At 38.7% G+C, this 17,006-nt stretch overlaps 1 protein-coding gene across 1 annotated transcript in view; it reads right to left on the bottom strand.

Annotated features, from left to right (window-relative positions):
- Window positions 1–2,985: 2,985 nt before the first annotated feature.
- Window positions 2,986–17,006, bottom strand: part of LOC107294826 (nck-associated protein 5) — a 45,126-nt gene continuing 31,105 nt past the window's right edge. Inside the window, exons 5-7 of the mRNA XM_015824092.2 lie at window positions 9,769–10,086; window positions 5,815–5,954; window positions 2,986–3,168 (exon numbers count right to left, since the gene is read on the bottom strand). Coding sequence (XP_015679578.1) covers window positions 2,986–3,168; window positions 5,815–5,954; window positions 9,769–10,086 — 641 coding nt within the window. The remainder of the gene's footprint in view (window positions 3,169–5,814; window positions 5,955–9,768; window positions 10,087–17,006) is intronic.

Genomic DNA, 17,006 nt, shown 5'->3' with positions numbered 1-17,006 from the left:
CCAGACAGCCATCTTGTCTTCCTCCTCCTCTCCCCTGCCTCCTCCCTGATTGGCAGCCCGTTGTCATGACGACGGGGGGAGGGTGGGCCACAGTGGGAGGGGGAGGAAGGAAGGAGCAGAGGGGCTTTTAATCTCTTCAGGCAGTCCGTCCTTCCACACGATTGATTACTAAATCTATTTTACAGTAAGTTATAGCCCACAGAATGGAGCAGAAGATTTGTCATGAGATAGCGCTTGAATTAGGCATTGGTGCTGCTTGGTTTTTTTTTTTTTACCTTGACACTGCTTTGAATGTTCAACTGGAGCCCTGAAAAATCCTTGAGGAGCATCTCTGGCTATCTCTATTTTTTTCCCTTCCTTGGCAATAAACACAAGAAATAATTATTACTCCTGTCCTCAGGGAAAGAGCCTGAAATATTCTTTGTTGTGTCCTGCAGAGGGGGGAAGCAAGGAAACCCTGGGAAGTCCATTCCAAAAAGTGGCAGACTCAGCACAATGGGACGAGTGCAGTCTGGATGAAAATTTAATGAATGATATTTAATATGATTATATGGATAACTCATCTGTGTCTCCCCTCTGACAATTTTGAAAGGGACTATTGAAACTAAGAATGGGGTGGGACCATCTAACCTATCATTTCTTAAATATGGGGATGATGGTACTGACCAACCAGCTAGCAAAAGGATGTTATTTAGTTTATTTCAACTTTTCATGTCTTAATGGACACCATTTAATCAGGATCGTTGATCAATAATTGCCTCTTTGAATTCTTGTAAGATAAGGGTTATAAAGCTTAAAACAGTGAGCATCAAATGCAGGAGGTACAATTATTTTTATAATGTTAGCATCCATCTTGAAGCAAACAAGATATTATGGAGAGAGAGGAACTAATGGTAGCATTTTGTTGGAGAAAGCACATATTGTATGTCAGTATGTAGTATAACACAGCGCAGGGCAGTTACACAATTAGGGCAAAAGTAAACCATCTGATTTAAGAAGCACAAAATACAGTCAGGCATTCAGCTCTACAACTGGTAATCAGCAGTATGCTAAACATAAAGATGTCTGCTTATATATTGCTGCAAATAACTTGTTATTTCTTTAAAGAAAAAGTTCTATACCAGAATATTGATTCGAGAAACGTTTAAGGAATCTTAATTCAGCTGCTGCAGAAAGCATTTTATTTAACTGTAAGGTAAAATAATTATCCCCTCAATTTTTTCTGTCTTAAAACAGTTTTCTTCAGGTCAGGTCCATTTGCTACAGTCTGGCTTATACACGTATTTGTGATGGTCAAAAAGATTCTGAACATAATAGCAATTGCACAGATTTAAAAAGAACCAACCATCTGCCCAGGGAAAAAACTTGGAGCTGATTTTGGAATCACTAAAAGCAGTAAACAGTGCTGTGTTATGAAAATTGTGTAAAAAAATTCCTATGATCACTGCTATCCTAAGGCATATATGCAAACATATCCTTTGTTTTGTAATCAATGCAAATCCATCCCTTCCAGATTAATAGTTTCACGTGGTGCCATTTTTAGAATATTATGATTTTTCAGCTTTGTATTTTCAGTTATCATTTATTTTTTTATGTATTCTGCTTTTAATACTTAAACTCTGTCAGCTGCCTAGAGCTGGTTGGTTTCAGGTGCTCTGATAAAATTTATAAATAAATAAATAAATCTTATCTCTTACAGCTCTTATACGTGTGACTATAACAGTTATATGAATATTATTTCTTGCCGGCAGACATGTTCCAATGTACTTTGCTTGGACCCTTATTTGCACATTTTGGGCTTGATTAACTAGAGTTGGTTAGTCAATATGAACACCAGCTTCCCAGTGAAAAAATATTGCTGCTTTTATCTGTAGATCAGACATAAGCAATCTGGTAACTTTCTAATAGTTCAAGCCAGCAGAAGCTACTGATGAAGAGATTTAATAGGTTCCTCAATTTTTTGGTAGTCACATTTAAAATTCAAGAATGACATTCTTTCAAACCAGCTTTTTTGATCACCGTGACCGTGAGCTTTCTCCCTATTAACCTTCTAGACACCAAGGATGCTCTGTACTATTTTACTTTATTATTATTTTTTTCTGAACACTTAGCACGAAGATCCAGGCACCCATCATTTTATTCTCAAACTCTGGAATGTAAATAGGATTCACTATAGCCTGTGAAATAAAAATTATGCTTAACAGTGTATCTACATAGTAGCTGCTCATTTTCACACACATTCACACAACATATATTAATAGCCTTGTGGATGCTAAGGCCACACTAAGACCAGTAGTAGGTGTTCCAGTACCACTTAGAAATGAAGTAATGTGAATCTACTGCAATTCACTTGAGTAATCTCTTCCAAGGTCATCTCCTAAGCATGCTTCTAAATTAATTTAGAGTCAGCCATGTGCATTCAAAACTGCTTCATTAAAAATGGAAAATTTATACTGGATGAAAATGCATGAGAGTCTCCTGATGCTCTGCAATACATTTGGGCCACAATATAGGCATTGCCTAAATTTTATTCTAAAATTTGAATTAAAAAAACACAAAGCATGCATGCTTTAAAAATGTAATAGTTATCAACCATACATTTACAAGAATAAGAGTTTAGTTATTTGGCTCTTATTTAAGTTATATTTAATGTATGTGAAAGATCTAGAGAAACATGGGAGAAAAGGGCCATGTCTGTTTCCAAAGGAAAATTAGATACGACTTTAACTAGAGAATAGGAGCTAAGTTCATGGCTCATTGGCTTCTTTTAAACTATTTAAGTATGGGACATGTGCGTGTGTCTGTGTTGTACAATATACTATTGAAGCAATAACACAATATTATATTGTTTTAGTTACACCATAAGGATTTACAACTAAAAATGTTATAGTTTGACATCTAGTCACAATCAGGCTACAAAAATCAGGCTGTAAAAATACAATAAAGAGTAATGAGATTTTAGAAGTGATGGCTAAAAAGCATGTGTCACCACAGAAGTGGGATTAATACATTTCCATGCACAAATGGTACAGTACCTTGTTTGTTGCTCTTCATTAAATCTACCAACATTTCCCCTCCAGTTCCAAAATCATTTGTTTCATGCTCTAGCTCCATTTCGGTATCACTGCTACTGCTAGCAGAGTAAGTGCACACTCTCAGTGCCCTGTCCTGTACAAAACAACATATAATTCCTTGACTCAAAACAGAAAACATTTCAGTGAAAGCAGTGGGTCTGGAGTGCAGGCAAAAAGGTGAGCCCCCTTTTTTAATCTCTTTCACAATTTATTTAACTGCTGCCATTTGCTACCGATTATGTCATTAAATGTCACAATCCCTGAACTTTCTCCCAGCACAACCTAAGTATTAAAACCAGTTTGCACACAATCCAGCTAGAGAATCCATCTTGCTTTAATGTTATAACAAAAGCATTTGAAATGTAAAAAGGATCCATGAAGAGTTAGTGGCAACTCAGGAATTCAGAGTCGGTCATTTACCTGTTGTTGTCTCTGGGGTATGAAGTAGTCACCCAACAAGTCTCTGAACTGACAGAAATGGAAGCAAACAAATACTTGGGGAATATTTTGAGGGCTGGAGATTCCCTATATTATAATTTTATTGGTTGGGATTTGTACTTTTATTGTTTTAGAGATATTTATTTCTTAGGATTATAAGTTTTAATGCTGTAAGCCGCACAGAGTCATTTTGTTACAAGATAGGTGACAAATAAATTCAATAAATACATAAATAAAATATTAAAGAAACATAAAATTGTAGGAACCTTAGGTATCATCTAGTACAGTATAAGGTCCCCAACCTTTTCGGCTTGGGGGGCCTGGTGTGTGTGGGGGAGGGGATGGTTATGTGTGAGTGGTAGACGTTCGCGCAAGCATGAACAGCTCCATTTGCAGACGCATGCGCTCACCCACTGCTTGTGAGGCCCGGTTCTCAACGGGCTGAGATCCACTAGTGGGCCGTGGCCTGGGGTTTGGGACCCCTGATCTAGTACAGTCCCTATCCAGCGCAGGAATCCAATTCTACAGTGTATTCCTATAAAACAAAGTGTACTGTATTGCAGTGGGGAACCTGAATCAATACCATCCCCCAGTGGTACAATCTTCTGTTAGCATTATTGTTTTTATTTGGTTTGTGCTTATATCTAAGCATAGTACTATACTGAGTTTTCCTCATAACAATCACTGCTGAGATTGATGGAGCTGAGAAAAGAGTGATTGGCTCGGAGTCATCTAGAGGGCTTCCCCACAAAAAGTGATTGAAGTTGTAGTGATTAAGGTGCTGGCTTAGAAATCAGGAGATGGTGAATACTAATCCTGCCTTAGGTATGAAAATTGTCTGGATGACTTGGCCAATCACTCTCAGCCCACCCATCTCACAGGATTGTTGTTATGAGGAAAATAAAAGGAGGAAGGAGTATTAAATACATTCATCGCCTTGAGTTACTTATAAAAATAATACAGGCGAGATAAAAATCTAATAAAACTTAGGACTTCCCACTCAAATCCAATAATTCAGACTATTATCTTAAAGGACTTTAGATTTATTCTAATTCTTTATTTGGCACAATGCAAATAATTGTATGATTTTAATTTTTCAGTATAGTTTTTTAAAAAAAAATGATGCAAGGTAGGCATGTAGTATCTTCTTGATGTGTTTCTTCTCCTTTTTCCAAAGGAAATTCTGAGTTTGATCACAGAAATGCAATGGGCTTTTCTTTTACTCTTTCACACAGTCCAAGTTTTCAAGAGAAATCAACCCAGATATTTTTCTCTTGGAGAAGAAAATATAACTGCTTCATATATCCTTTGCACTTCAAAAAAGGAAAGTAGCTTTGGATGAAGGGAACTTTGATTAGGAAAAAAGTTATAGCAAAGAATTTAAACATTCCTACGTTCACTGCCTCTTTTATCAAATTCAAGGCTGCTAACACTTGCAGTAAAGAAATAACAACAGCACAAAATATTCTATGTATTTTTCACATTAAACTTTGGCCTTCAAATTCTCTTGCAATTGACCTCAGTTTCCTGGAACATAGTAAGAGGCAGAATATGATCACTTTTTAAAAAAGAGATAGTATGAAACTACATAAGCACGTACAAAAAAGAAAATGAAATGAATCTCTACTGTATAATGTTTGGGGATAACAAAGGCTTAATATCTTAAGTTGATAGATTACTTGACATCACGTCACAAATTCTTCCCCTGTAAATTAACTGCAATCAATAATAAAAATTAGTTGTAAATATTGTAAATGAAAGGGGAAAGCACATATAACATATTAATACTAATGAATATGCATGATATATTACTGAACTGAATTTTAGTTTAATGCAAGTTTACTTTTGGTAAACCTACTGCTACACAAAATATTCAGCAATAATGTTATTTTACCATTCTTATCTCTGTTAAACAGCTAACATCTTGTATGGAAATGATGAGAGGCTAGTGGATTTGGTCTAAAAACAGAGTTAAGGTATTTCCTTGCCATGAACCTTATTGGGTGTTTGACTTTAAGCCCATCTTGCCTATTGCTCTATACTAAATAGCAATAGTTATTCAGGATTTTAGATAAGAATTTTTTCCAATATAGCATGGAGAAGCCAGAGCTGAACCTGGGACATTCAGAATACCATCCATCAATCCATCAACTCTAATAATGTGTTATAATCAAATTACCATCACAGAGTTTGGGAGGATGAAGTGGGGTAATAACTTAAGAGATGGACAGAATATAAATTTGAGAAATAAATAAACTTTGAGAAATAAGCCAAATACTTTCAAAATATTTTACATTTATACCTTGGCTTTGATAACATTCTTGCTGCTCCAGTCTGGAAACATCTTTACGTTGCTGTTTTTTTCTTTCTCTGAATCATCTAATGATGCCGAAGCCAAACAACTCGATTCTTGACTGTTTTTCCCCACGGGACCTGTTACTCCTGGATAACAAAAAGAAATGGAGCATAGCATCTTGGATTATGTTTGCATGTAAGGATCAGATTCATTCATGAATTGACTGATTACACTATGGTCATGGGAAAAAGAGAGGAGAGTGGCTTGCAAAATGTTACAAATGCAGAATATCCGCACATTCTTCTTTATCAGGAAAAGATGTACAGTAGTCATCTCTGCCAGAAGACATTTAGCAATAAATTGGGTGTTAAAGTAAATGCAACAAATTGCCAACATTTTTATAAACTAAACCTCTTCCTTTTCAATAAATTTGTGGAAAGAAGACTGTGTGGGAATCTTGCTTCTTTATTGTAAGCTGCTGCTAAGGGCTTGATAGCTCCATTTCTACAAAATGGAGGAAGAAGTAGACAAAGCTAACTCGATATAAATCCTGCAAGCCAAATCACTTAATATCATGGAATATACTTCTTACATATAGTTACATTACCAAAAAGGCATAATACTCAGCCATCCTTATTGTTAGGGATGTGCAAGCAGAGCACATATAACCTCCAATTATAAATAAAATAAAATAAAATAAAATAAAATAATAAAACACATTGGCATTGAAATCACAACGATCTATGGGTCCTGACCATTTTTTTTAATGAAAAGTTTGAGGAAGGGAACCATCAGAGGTAGATTTTTCTAACTGAGAAGAAAAGGACAAAGCAATAGAAAAAAAATTCTCTCACCACAAGTGTTCTTAACCAAATAATTTACTCTTTTTCAATGAAACAACTTGTAGAACAAGAGCACATGTAAATCACAGTGCTTTGTAAGATTCACCGTATGCATGCATATGGGAGGGAAAAAGAGAGATTGGTGAGAAGATAACATTTGAAAGTGAGAATGTTGACCTCCCAATCTGCAGCATACCAGGTTGTTTTTTTGTTTTTTGCTTTTTTTAAAAAAAAACACATCTCTTCAAGACAATTTAATTAAGAAACAGACAGTAGAAGGCTGGTGCAGTGAATATTAGCATTAAGATCAGGACAATCTCAGTGCTACTGACTTCTTATGAAGCAATTCAGTGCTTGCAGTTTCTATTCAATTTGTTATAATGACAGTGTTTAATCATGGAGTCTTTTCTATAGCACGCTGCTGAACTGAGGTCACACATGTGGCTATTCAAGCATGTAGCATATAATCTATAACTAAGATTTCTGTCCTAAATCTCCTCTAGTTGTGCTATTAATTAACAATACACTTTTTTTAAAAAAAATAGTCTAACTTAAGAAACCTTTTCTTTAACTACAATCTGAAATGAGCAGGGGAGTTTCCAATGAAGGATTCAGCATGTATTTGCATTCTGTTGTAAGCAGTGCAAACCTGTATTAGGAATTTTACTAAATCAATTACATTCCAGCATGTTTAATTAGAAGGTGTCTCGTAAACTTTCAAGAATCTTTAATGTAGTTTATTTATTCATCTGTTCAATTTAAATATTGACACATTAGCAAAACATTCTTTGGGATTCTTGCAATAGATTTCTAATTCTCATTTGAACGTGGCAATCGGAGAAAAGGTCAGCTTTGCCAAACAATTGTGCAGTCTAAACATGTTAACATACTCTTTCTGTTTTAAACATTTTTTTCTTTTATGAAGTACACGGGATCATGATTCGAATACTTAAACAAATAACATTTAGCGCATGAGATTCACGTACTTCTGATGAACTTGAAAAGGGCAGCCTTTTATACTACTCAGTAAAATGTCTATGGAGACTCTCAGTCATCCAGGTCATGGTTGTCCCAAAGGTGCTTTTCAAAAGGCAACTGGACTTTCTTGGGGTTTTTTTCCCTCTTGAAAATGTTTTGTTTCTCATCCAAGAAGCTTCTTCAGTTCAACCTGAATTGAAGAAGCTTCTTAGATGAGAAGCAAAACATTTTCAAGGGGAAAAAAAACCCCAAGAATGTCCAGTTGCCTTTTGAAAAGCACCTTTGGGATTCTGAATAAAATGGTTAAGCTATTTCTAGATGTAGATGTATGAATGCTTCATATAACAATCATCATCATGAGGTACTTTCAAGAGCTGACACTGGCATTTGCACCTGGACTAAGACCCATATGGTCACATATGACATATCCACACATTACAAGCACACACACACACACAAGTATTTTAAAAGTAAAAGCTCTGCCACCTCTGGAAAAATCTTCAATTTGCTTTTGGCTACAGCAGGGGTGTCAAACGCGCAACATCACGTGATGTGTCGCGACGTATCGTGACTTTTTTTCCATTGCCGGCAATGGGGTGGGCGCGGTTTCACCATGACGCATCCGGCCCACAGGCTGGCAGTTTGACACCCCTGGGCTACAGCTTAAACGTGCCCTGACTTAGCTTTGACATTATCCACAAAGTATTTAAAGACATGGCATGGAAGAGTAAGCTGCTGGAACCTCTGCTCCCTTCTTTCTCTCCTATGTGTGCTTTTTCCCCAGCATCAGCCTAGCAGAATTGCCAGTAAAGCTGCAACCTTGACACAGGTGTGGTAGAAGACGTGTGCTTTGGAGCACTGTAGCCACCAGCAGAGTACAGCAACCAAATGAATGAAGGTGGCTTTCCCTCAGCAGGAGTGGATGCTCCAAAAGAGAGGGAAAGAAGTATAAAGGCTCAGCTAAATAAAGCACAACATGAAAAAAAAAGATGCAAGAACTCTACATTGTGGCCATTAACAGAAAAAGAAGAAATCTCGGAGAAAGAGGGGGGGGGACTTAAGACAGAACAGACTTAAGTAATAAATGTTGATGCGTATTAGCAATAATATAGTATATTGTATAGTATATTGAATAGTAATAATATAGATTATAATATGAACATTGTCAAATGTACTAATTGTCATACAATTATCATAGTGATAGTAAAGTGATAACAATAGAGTCAAATATAGGATCGCTTTCATGTGCTTGTTTTTACAAAACAGAACATCTCCCCAACCTTTATAGGGAGATAGAAAGAAACCAACTATCCAGGGCCCAGCATGTTTGTGTCTCTCTTGAATCTGGGTCAGTCTAACTGGGTAGAGTTTGAAAAAGAACCCCTAACACATGCTATGTCTTCTTTATAAGACAGTAGATTACCATTTAGCATCATAACCTCTCCATTTCACTGGGATCAGGGGTTTGCAAAACATCTACAGCAGGGGTGTCAAACTCAATTTCATTGAGGGCCGCATCAGCATTGTGGTTGCCCTTGGGGGGCCAGGTGGATGCGGCCTACTGGGTGGGTGTGGATGGGGTGGGTGTGGCCTACTGGGTGGGCATGGCCAGCTCTACGTCGTTCGTGTCAAGGGGGCCTGTGGGGGCCTGGGCAAGAGTGGGACAGATCTGAGGCCCTCTGGCAGAAGGGGGTGGGACCGGGGCAAGCGCCAAGGCATGGTCCATTTCTTCATTCCTCACAAAGGGTGACACCTCCCCAGCATGCATCCAGGGGGCGGGGCCAACACAGCAGGGGCTGGTTCCTTGCTGTTTCTAGACGGCCTTGTGGAGCTAAGACTGAATGCGTTTCAGCATAGATGGCCACCACAAAATTGTACATTGGCTCCCAGCTGGCCTGGGCCAGGGCCAAGGCAGCGGGGGCCGTTCCCTCGCTGTTTCCAGGATGGCTTCGCGGGCCACATGAAACCACTTCGCGGGCCTTGTGTTTGACATGTCTGATCTACAGTAATGCGAGGTGTCTTTTCAGCTGCATATTTCACCCGTTTTTACACAACGTTATCACTGGGAGGTCTCTGCTAACGAGAACTGACAGGTGGACACAGAGCATCTCATTTGGAAAAACAGAAGCTGTCATTTTACCTGAAGAAGCTGCTTTCGGAAGATGACTCTGCAAAGCCCGCACGCCTCTATCAGCCATTGTAGGATCTGATGCTGAATGAGAAATTACACTCTCGACAGATCCCGGGCTTTTATTAGTTGTTGAAGGCACTTCTCGTTCTAGGGTTTGGGCTTTCTCAGATGGAGTCTGAGGAAAAGGTTGCTCGGGTGAGGTGAAATCTTCGTTTTCTAAATCCAGTCCTTGTTTAGAAACGTGTCGGCCCGTTGAACGGTTTCCTGAGTCTGGAAGAGGAAAGGTTCCTATTCCACTGTCCAATGTCCTCATTTGGCAGCAAGATTCTGAAACGTAAAAAAGACAGGCTACTTTCAGTGGAAAAGACAAAGAACAACAACAAGAGGGCACCTTGAAGCAAGGGCTTCAGCGTAAAGGGAAGGGCTACGGCTCATAGGCTTCGTACATACATCCCTAGCTGAGAGAAGGCCTTGAAAACTGAGAAAAATCACTGCAAGTCAAAGCAAACAGTATTGATCTATTTATTTATTATTTATTTATAAGATTTATAAAGCTGCCTGAATCCTTAACATCCTTGGGAGGGTTTAAACCACGGGTAGTCAACCTTGGCTCTTTTATGACTCGTGGACTTCAATTCCCAGAATTCCTGAGCCAGCTTAGCTTAGAAGCACGAAGCTGAAGACACCAGCCTGAAGATGACGAATGTGATTTCGTCGAAACGTCGCCAAGGTACTTTTAATTCTACGCGGGAGAAAACCCGAATAACTAAAGACCTACATACAAACACCCGCGAAAACCTCAGAAAACATACATATATATATATATATATATTTTCTGAGGTTTTCGCGGGTGTTTGTATGTAGGTCTTTAGTTATTCGGGTTAGTTATTCAAACTAACCTGAGCACAACAAAGCCCCCACCCAAACAGAACACTCCCCCAGCCAATCAGAGCACAGCGAACCCCCCAGCCAATCAGAGCACAGCGAACCCCCCAACCAATCAGAGCACAGCCAGGCTCCTTAACCAATCAGAACACACCTCCACCCAATCAGAACACAGCCAAGCTCCCACCCAATCAGCTCCAACCCCACTGGCAGTTAAAAGGAAGAAACAGCTGCGATCACACACCACTCTTAGAAGCACGAAGCTGAAGACACCAGCCTGAAGATGACGAATGTGACTTCGTCGAAACGTCGCCAAGGTACTTTTAATTCTATGCGGGAGAAAACCCGAATAACTAAAGACCTACATACATACATACATACATACATACATACATATATATATATGTTTTGAGAATATATATATATTCTCAAAGAAACCCATCATCCACTTTAACCCAAGGCCTGGGGAACCAAGCCAAACTTCTGACAATCTTTTCAATGAAAGCAGGGAAGAAGCCATGGGGAATCCCTAGAGAAATGCCATTCCAGAGGATTGGCAGAGCATAGACAAAGGTGGGTCTCATCAGATCACTTTGTCTGAGCAATGGGATCTGCAGTAGTCCAGGTCTGTCTGAAACTGCTGGAGAAAGGCAGCCCCTCAGAGAGCCAGGCCCTACTTTGTGGACCAGTCCTTGAATTGCATCTTCAACTTAACTGACAATTAGAGCAGCTCACACGTTGCTAAGCAAAGGTGAGCCTATTAGTGCCTGTGGCCACTGCATTCTGAACCAGCTGAAGTTTCCAAATGATTTCAAAGAGCAGCGGCATCTAGAGCCCATTGCAATCATCCCTATAAAAGTGATTAAGGCATGAGTGACTGTTTGGATAGCCTCTTGATTTAAGAATGGACATAACTGACACACAAGGTGAATATATGTGAAGGCCTTCCTAGCAACAGCTGCCACCTGATTTTTTTAAAAAGGAGCTGTGAATCTTGGAAAAACCTCAGATTGTGTTCCAGTCCTAAATGGAAAAGTGCCACCCCATCCAGCACTAAACAATGAGATTCTCCAGGGCCAGATGGCCCAAATCACAACAGCTCAGTCTTGACAGAGTTGAGTGTGAGTCTGCTTCTCCTCAATAGCTCCCTCAGAGCTTGCAAGCATCCCTCAGTTGACCTCAGTTGATAGCATGCTGATAGCACTTTATTCCAAATTTGGGTAAGCAAGCAAGCAAGGAATCAGAAAATGATCTAAGTAGGACAAAGCATTGATAGCAATATCCTTCAAGGTCAGATCACAAAAAACTGTATCTAAAGGTATATATAATGTCCTCAAAGATTTGGATCAGGGTTATGGTGGCCAAGAACAGAAATGGCCCAAACTCTGAGTCACCCTGGGCCATTCCACAGCCTCTATTGAACTATTTTTTCCTCAATAATCTTAGTATGAAACCTACTCAAATAGTGTGGATAGTACAACACAATTAAGACCAAAGCAAAACAAAATATCTGTTCTGTAGCTATCAGCTCTGTTCATTACCTAATAATACCGCTAATCCAAATTCAAATAGAAGCATTTTTGGGGGAAAAAATTGAAGTACAGAGCTTATGCAAATCAGATGTTCTACTTTACTGCATCTACATAAAAAATCGAGGTAAGGCATTTATTTATTTATTTATTTATTTATTTTTTGGATTTATATCCCGCCCTTCTCCCGTAGGACTCAGGGCGGCTGACAATCTATTTAAAATACATACAAAACAATACAAATTTAAAATTAATTAAAAGGAATAAAATTAATTAAAAGGCATGGCGTACTGGCTACTGCAAGACATGAATGGGAGTCCCACCTTAGATAATTTATGTCCCTTTAGCACAGACATGTCAAACTCAAACTCCGCATGGCCTGAGAGAGATGGTGAGGCTCCTCTGGTGGACGAGGCTTTGGTGCTCGCCCTGGTCTCGCCTTCGTCCACTGGAGACCTCCGGATCCCCTCTCTCAGCCTTGCCTGCCCCCCCCCACAGGAGGCACAGGATGAAGCTGCTGTGTGTGGAAGTGCAGAGGAGAAAGTTTGCAGGAAGCAATTTCCTCCGAGTCCAACTTGTGAGGGAAGGCTGCCCCAATAAGCTAGCATCCTTACCATTCACAACTGGAAACGGAGATTCCCTTTTGAGAAGGGCCAGCCTCCCTTGTGCAGGATCGGGGAGCACTGCTCCCCTGCTTCTTCCTCTTGCTCTCCAGAGATCTGTCAAGGTAGAAGTTGGACTTGGAGGATACTGCTGCTGCCTGCAAACTTTCTCCTCTGAGCTTTCACATGCAGCAGCGTCGTCCTCTGCCTCCTGTTTTGATGGGAGGGGGCACCAGACAGGGAAATGCCAATGATATCTGGGATTGGAAGAAGAATGTCTCCTTTGGCATGCTGTGCACAAACACAAACACACAAACACACACACACACACACACACACCATTCCAAGCCTGGAGACTTTTTATCCACATCTGAGCTTGCAAACTGTCAATCAGGCCTGGGCTCTCCTTCCTCTGTGGATAAAAGTCCCCAAAGTTGGAATGCGGTGTGTGTGTCTATGTGTGCATGCACATGCGCGCACTTGGCTGCTAGCAGTTTGGGGAGGCGAGGAGCTTGTGGGGCACCGAATTGTCCCCATGTCAAGGTAGCTGGTGCAACTTGTTCCATACCAACCCAGCCATCCCAAGTCAGCCGCACCCAGTGAGCAGCATCAAGCCGGCCATACCCACCTAGTCATGGCGACCTGGCTGTGACCACCAAGCCACGCCCAGCCTGCCACGCCCACTGGCCCCTGTGAGTCGTCATAGTCTCACATGCTACTGGCCCTTGGAGGGCAACCATAATGTTGATGCAGCCCTCAATGAAATTGAGTTTGACACCCTGCTTTAGCAGTATGGTGAAACCTATGGACCCCAATTATGCTGAAAAAGTTTTCCAACTGTTTTAAAATAACAAATATGTAGTATAATAATATAAGCAAACATAAAGTTGTTTTATGCTTTACTTTATCAAGTTTTATTATGTTCCCGTCCAAATTTCCCCCCCCCCTCAAAATCTATCCATGTACACCTAAGGGTTCATGGAGCCCAGGTTAGAAATCCCCGCACTTTAAGCTATATGGATTCTATAAATTAGGTTGCATATTTTTTTTGTAATTACACATTTGCATCTGGTAGAGATTTTTTAAAAAATATTAATGAGAAAAAAACATACACATTTAGCCAGAATTAATAATCACAACAAATTAATCAAAACTGTTGCATGCTTTGGCCTATGGAAGTAAGACAGATCCAAGGCCTTTTATAAAGGTCCAATTTGTAATCTTCTTAAGTATGCAGTACATTTCAATTTACTCTGAAATTTTATTTTAATGTTTAATTTTATTTATTAAATTTATTTGCCGCACATCTCACTGTGGGGCTACTCTGGACGGCTTACAACAGTAAATGGAAAAAAATGATAAAAATGAGAACATACCATTAGTAAAGCAATGAAACAATAAAAATAAGCAATGAAAGTATGATATGAATTAAAAGATGGCTTGTGAGGAATGCTATAGTATATGGTCCTCAAAGAATCACAAAACAAGTAAAATGTTATAGGTATTATCTTTTATTTTTCCTAAGGGACTTTCATAATAGCATTTGCTATTACAGTTATAACTCCACATGCTGCTTAGAATAACTTTACTCTAAACAAGACAGGGTTAGGCTCTTATCTTTAGAGAAGAAATTCAAAAGCTATCATATAAAGTTATTTTTAACCAGTCCAGTAGTTATCTGGAAATACATCAATCTGGGGTATTTGAGATTTGAGCAAAGACTGTACTCTTCTCACAAAATAAAACTCAAAGCATCCCAATTATTTTAGACTCACTAAGTTACTCACAGAATTGTAAAATTGGCTTAGGAGATTCCATGAATGAAAGATTGCACAGAATACATCTTAAACCAAACATGGACCTATATGACTAGTTTATTTCAGGCCATCAAATACATGTCATTCTAGAGACAGATATAAAGAAATAAAAAAGGTATCCGTGCATTCTGAACACTGTATGCACATAGAAATAGATGGAATTTGTTTGAATAAGGACAAACAATGGTAAGATTAGGAAAGTATTGGCCTATCACCCATACATGGCAATTAACCATCACAATTTCAGCACCACGGACAGCCCCTATCTAACCTTCAAAGAGTGTAAAACAGTTGTTGGAACCTGAATATTTTGCAGTATTTTAAGCCAGACTCAACAGTGTAAAAGGATGGATGAATATCCAAGTGCAACATTATAAGCACCAAACAACAGTCTCTCTGAAAGTATAAATAAGGAATATTTTTAGGAATAAGTTTAAATTTTAATTCCCAAAAGGCAGTGAATATTATTACTATTAGTATTATTGTTAGTAATACTATCCTCGACTAATTAGCTTTACAATCTTCCAAGTTGTATTTCTACATAAGGAGAAAGAAGCTAAAGGGTTTTTTTGTTTTTGTTTTTTTGCTTCTTGTTGAAGTGGACCACTGCCAGATTTAATGAATCAATCTAATTGTACTGCTCTTCATTGCCCCCTCCTCTCTCCATATATTTGTAATGGAGAAAGGCCATCTACAATGTTTACCATCATTGTATTATTTCAACTACTCATTTTTACAAGATTTATGAAAGATGGGAAATTTGGATTCAGAAAGATAGGTGTTCCAGAGAGGAAAGAGCAACATTCACAGTATAGATAAACAAATGTTTCTGCAACCATTTTGACCCGTTTTAATAATTTCTTCTCTAGACAAGAAAGTTCCACTAATCTGATAAAAAAGATTCTTTAATATTTCTTTTCTCAGTTTCCTATAATGAATCAGTTCTTTACTATTACATTTTTCATTTTACTGATACCATTAGCTCCAAAATACCCCTCTTCAATACTCCTCAGTACAACTACAGGCAGTTATCTCTTATTATATTTTACAGTTTATGTGAAATGAAAAGAAAATGAGTCCCATTAATGCCAATATCATTTACAAACAAGTTAACATGATCTCGGAAAGTATTTTGAATTATAAATTCCACAGCACTAGCAAAGTGGCAGCAAGGCTCATTTCAAAGGGGCTCTAAGACTGAAATGCTATTCTCAAAATCCTAGACATCTGGAAATTACTAAACCTAATTTTCAAATAAACATGAATTGGATCCAGCTGCAAATAGACTTCTAAGGTCTCCAACCTCAGAGAGCATTTCCTTCCTTCCTTCCTTCCTTCCTTCCTTCCTTCCTTCCTTCCTTCCTTCCTTGACCTTTGACACTAGTCTCTTGATTTAACTCACAATTGTCCTATTTACTTATTTAAAATAGTTCAATGGCTGTCCATTTTATATATCATAACCCCGAACAGTTCAACATGTAAAAAGCAAAGCAGTAATACTAACAGAAACTAGATCTCATGACACCCCCAAAACAACATTCCCCATTTATCTACTGGTCACCAATCTCACCCTACCTCAATTTGTATGGGAAGACCCAATGCTTTATGGTCTTCTGGGAGCTTTTTCAATGATATATGTGACTGGGAGAAGGGGCTGAGCAACATTTTGGCTTGCAAATGGGAAAATGAGGTTAATGATCTCAGCCAATGACCCTGTGGGTGTTAAAAAATTCCAGATAGCCCTAGCCTTGATTTGGACTAAAGTAGCCCTCCCCAGTCGTCATATCAACAAAATTGCTTTCAGGGGGGGGCTAACTAAACCTATCCCTTTGAATGCTGCTTCTCTAGGATTATTATGTAAATCACCATCTGAATTTCCACATGATTCCTTGGTGTATATGACTTGATTCTGATTTTAAGAATTAGAACGGGCTATTCTGAATAAATTCGCATTATGCCATTGTTTCAGTGACCAGAATTCATTATCTCTCAAATTCCTCTCTATATTTTATGACAGAATAAAACATGGGAGCAAAATATAGGTTTTTCTTCCATTCTGCTCTAGTTCCTTGGAGGCAACTGTCAGTGAGACAGAAGAAGGTATCTCAATCTCAGTCCAGTAATTTTAGAGTCACTAATCAAGCTGGAAAATTAAAGAAATGTATATGTTGAATATCCATGCAAGTGTATCAAATTCATCCTCACAGCAATACGCACTAAGCTTTCCCTTCTTCTTGAAAAATATGAACAAAACAAGAGGAAAATAACCTCTGGCCCTGAATCATATTTTCTTCTTAAAGGTGTAAAATGGAAGCTATTGTGCTTCCTGCTATTTGCAGGTTTCTGGAGAGATGAGAGAAAAATCTTGTGCTTATTTTATAGGTGTTCCATGTGACATTCAATGCAAATCTCCT

The sequence above is a fragment of the Protobothrops mucrosquamatus genome, unplaced genomic scaffold (assembly GCF_001527695.2).
Source record: "Protobothrops mucrosquamatus isolate PMUCROS unplaced genomic scaffold, P.Mucros_1.0 scaffold2113, whole genome shotgun sequence".
Lineage (NCBI taxonomy): Eukaryota > Metazoa > Chordata > Lepidosauria > Squamata > Viperidae > Protobothrops > Protobothrops mucrosquamatus.
This window is presented reverse-complemented; position numbering and strand designations above follow the sequence as displayed.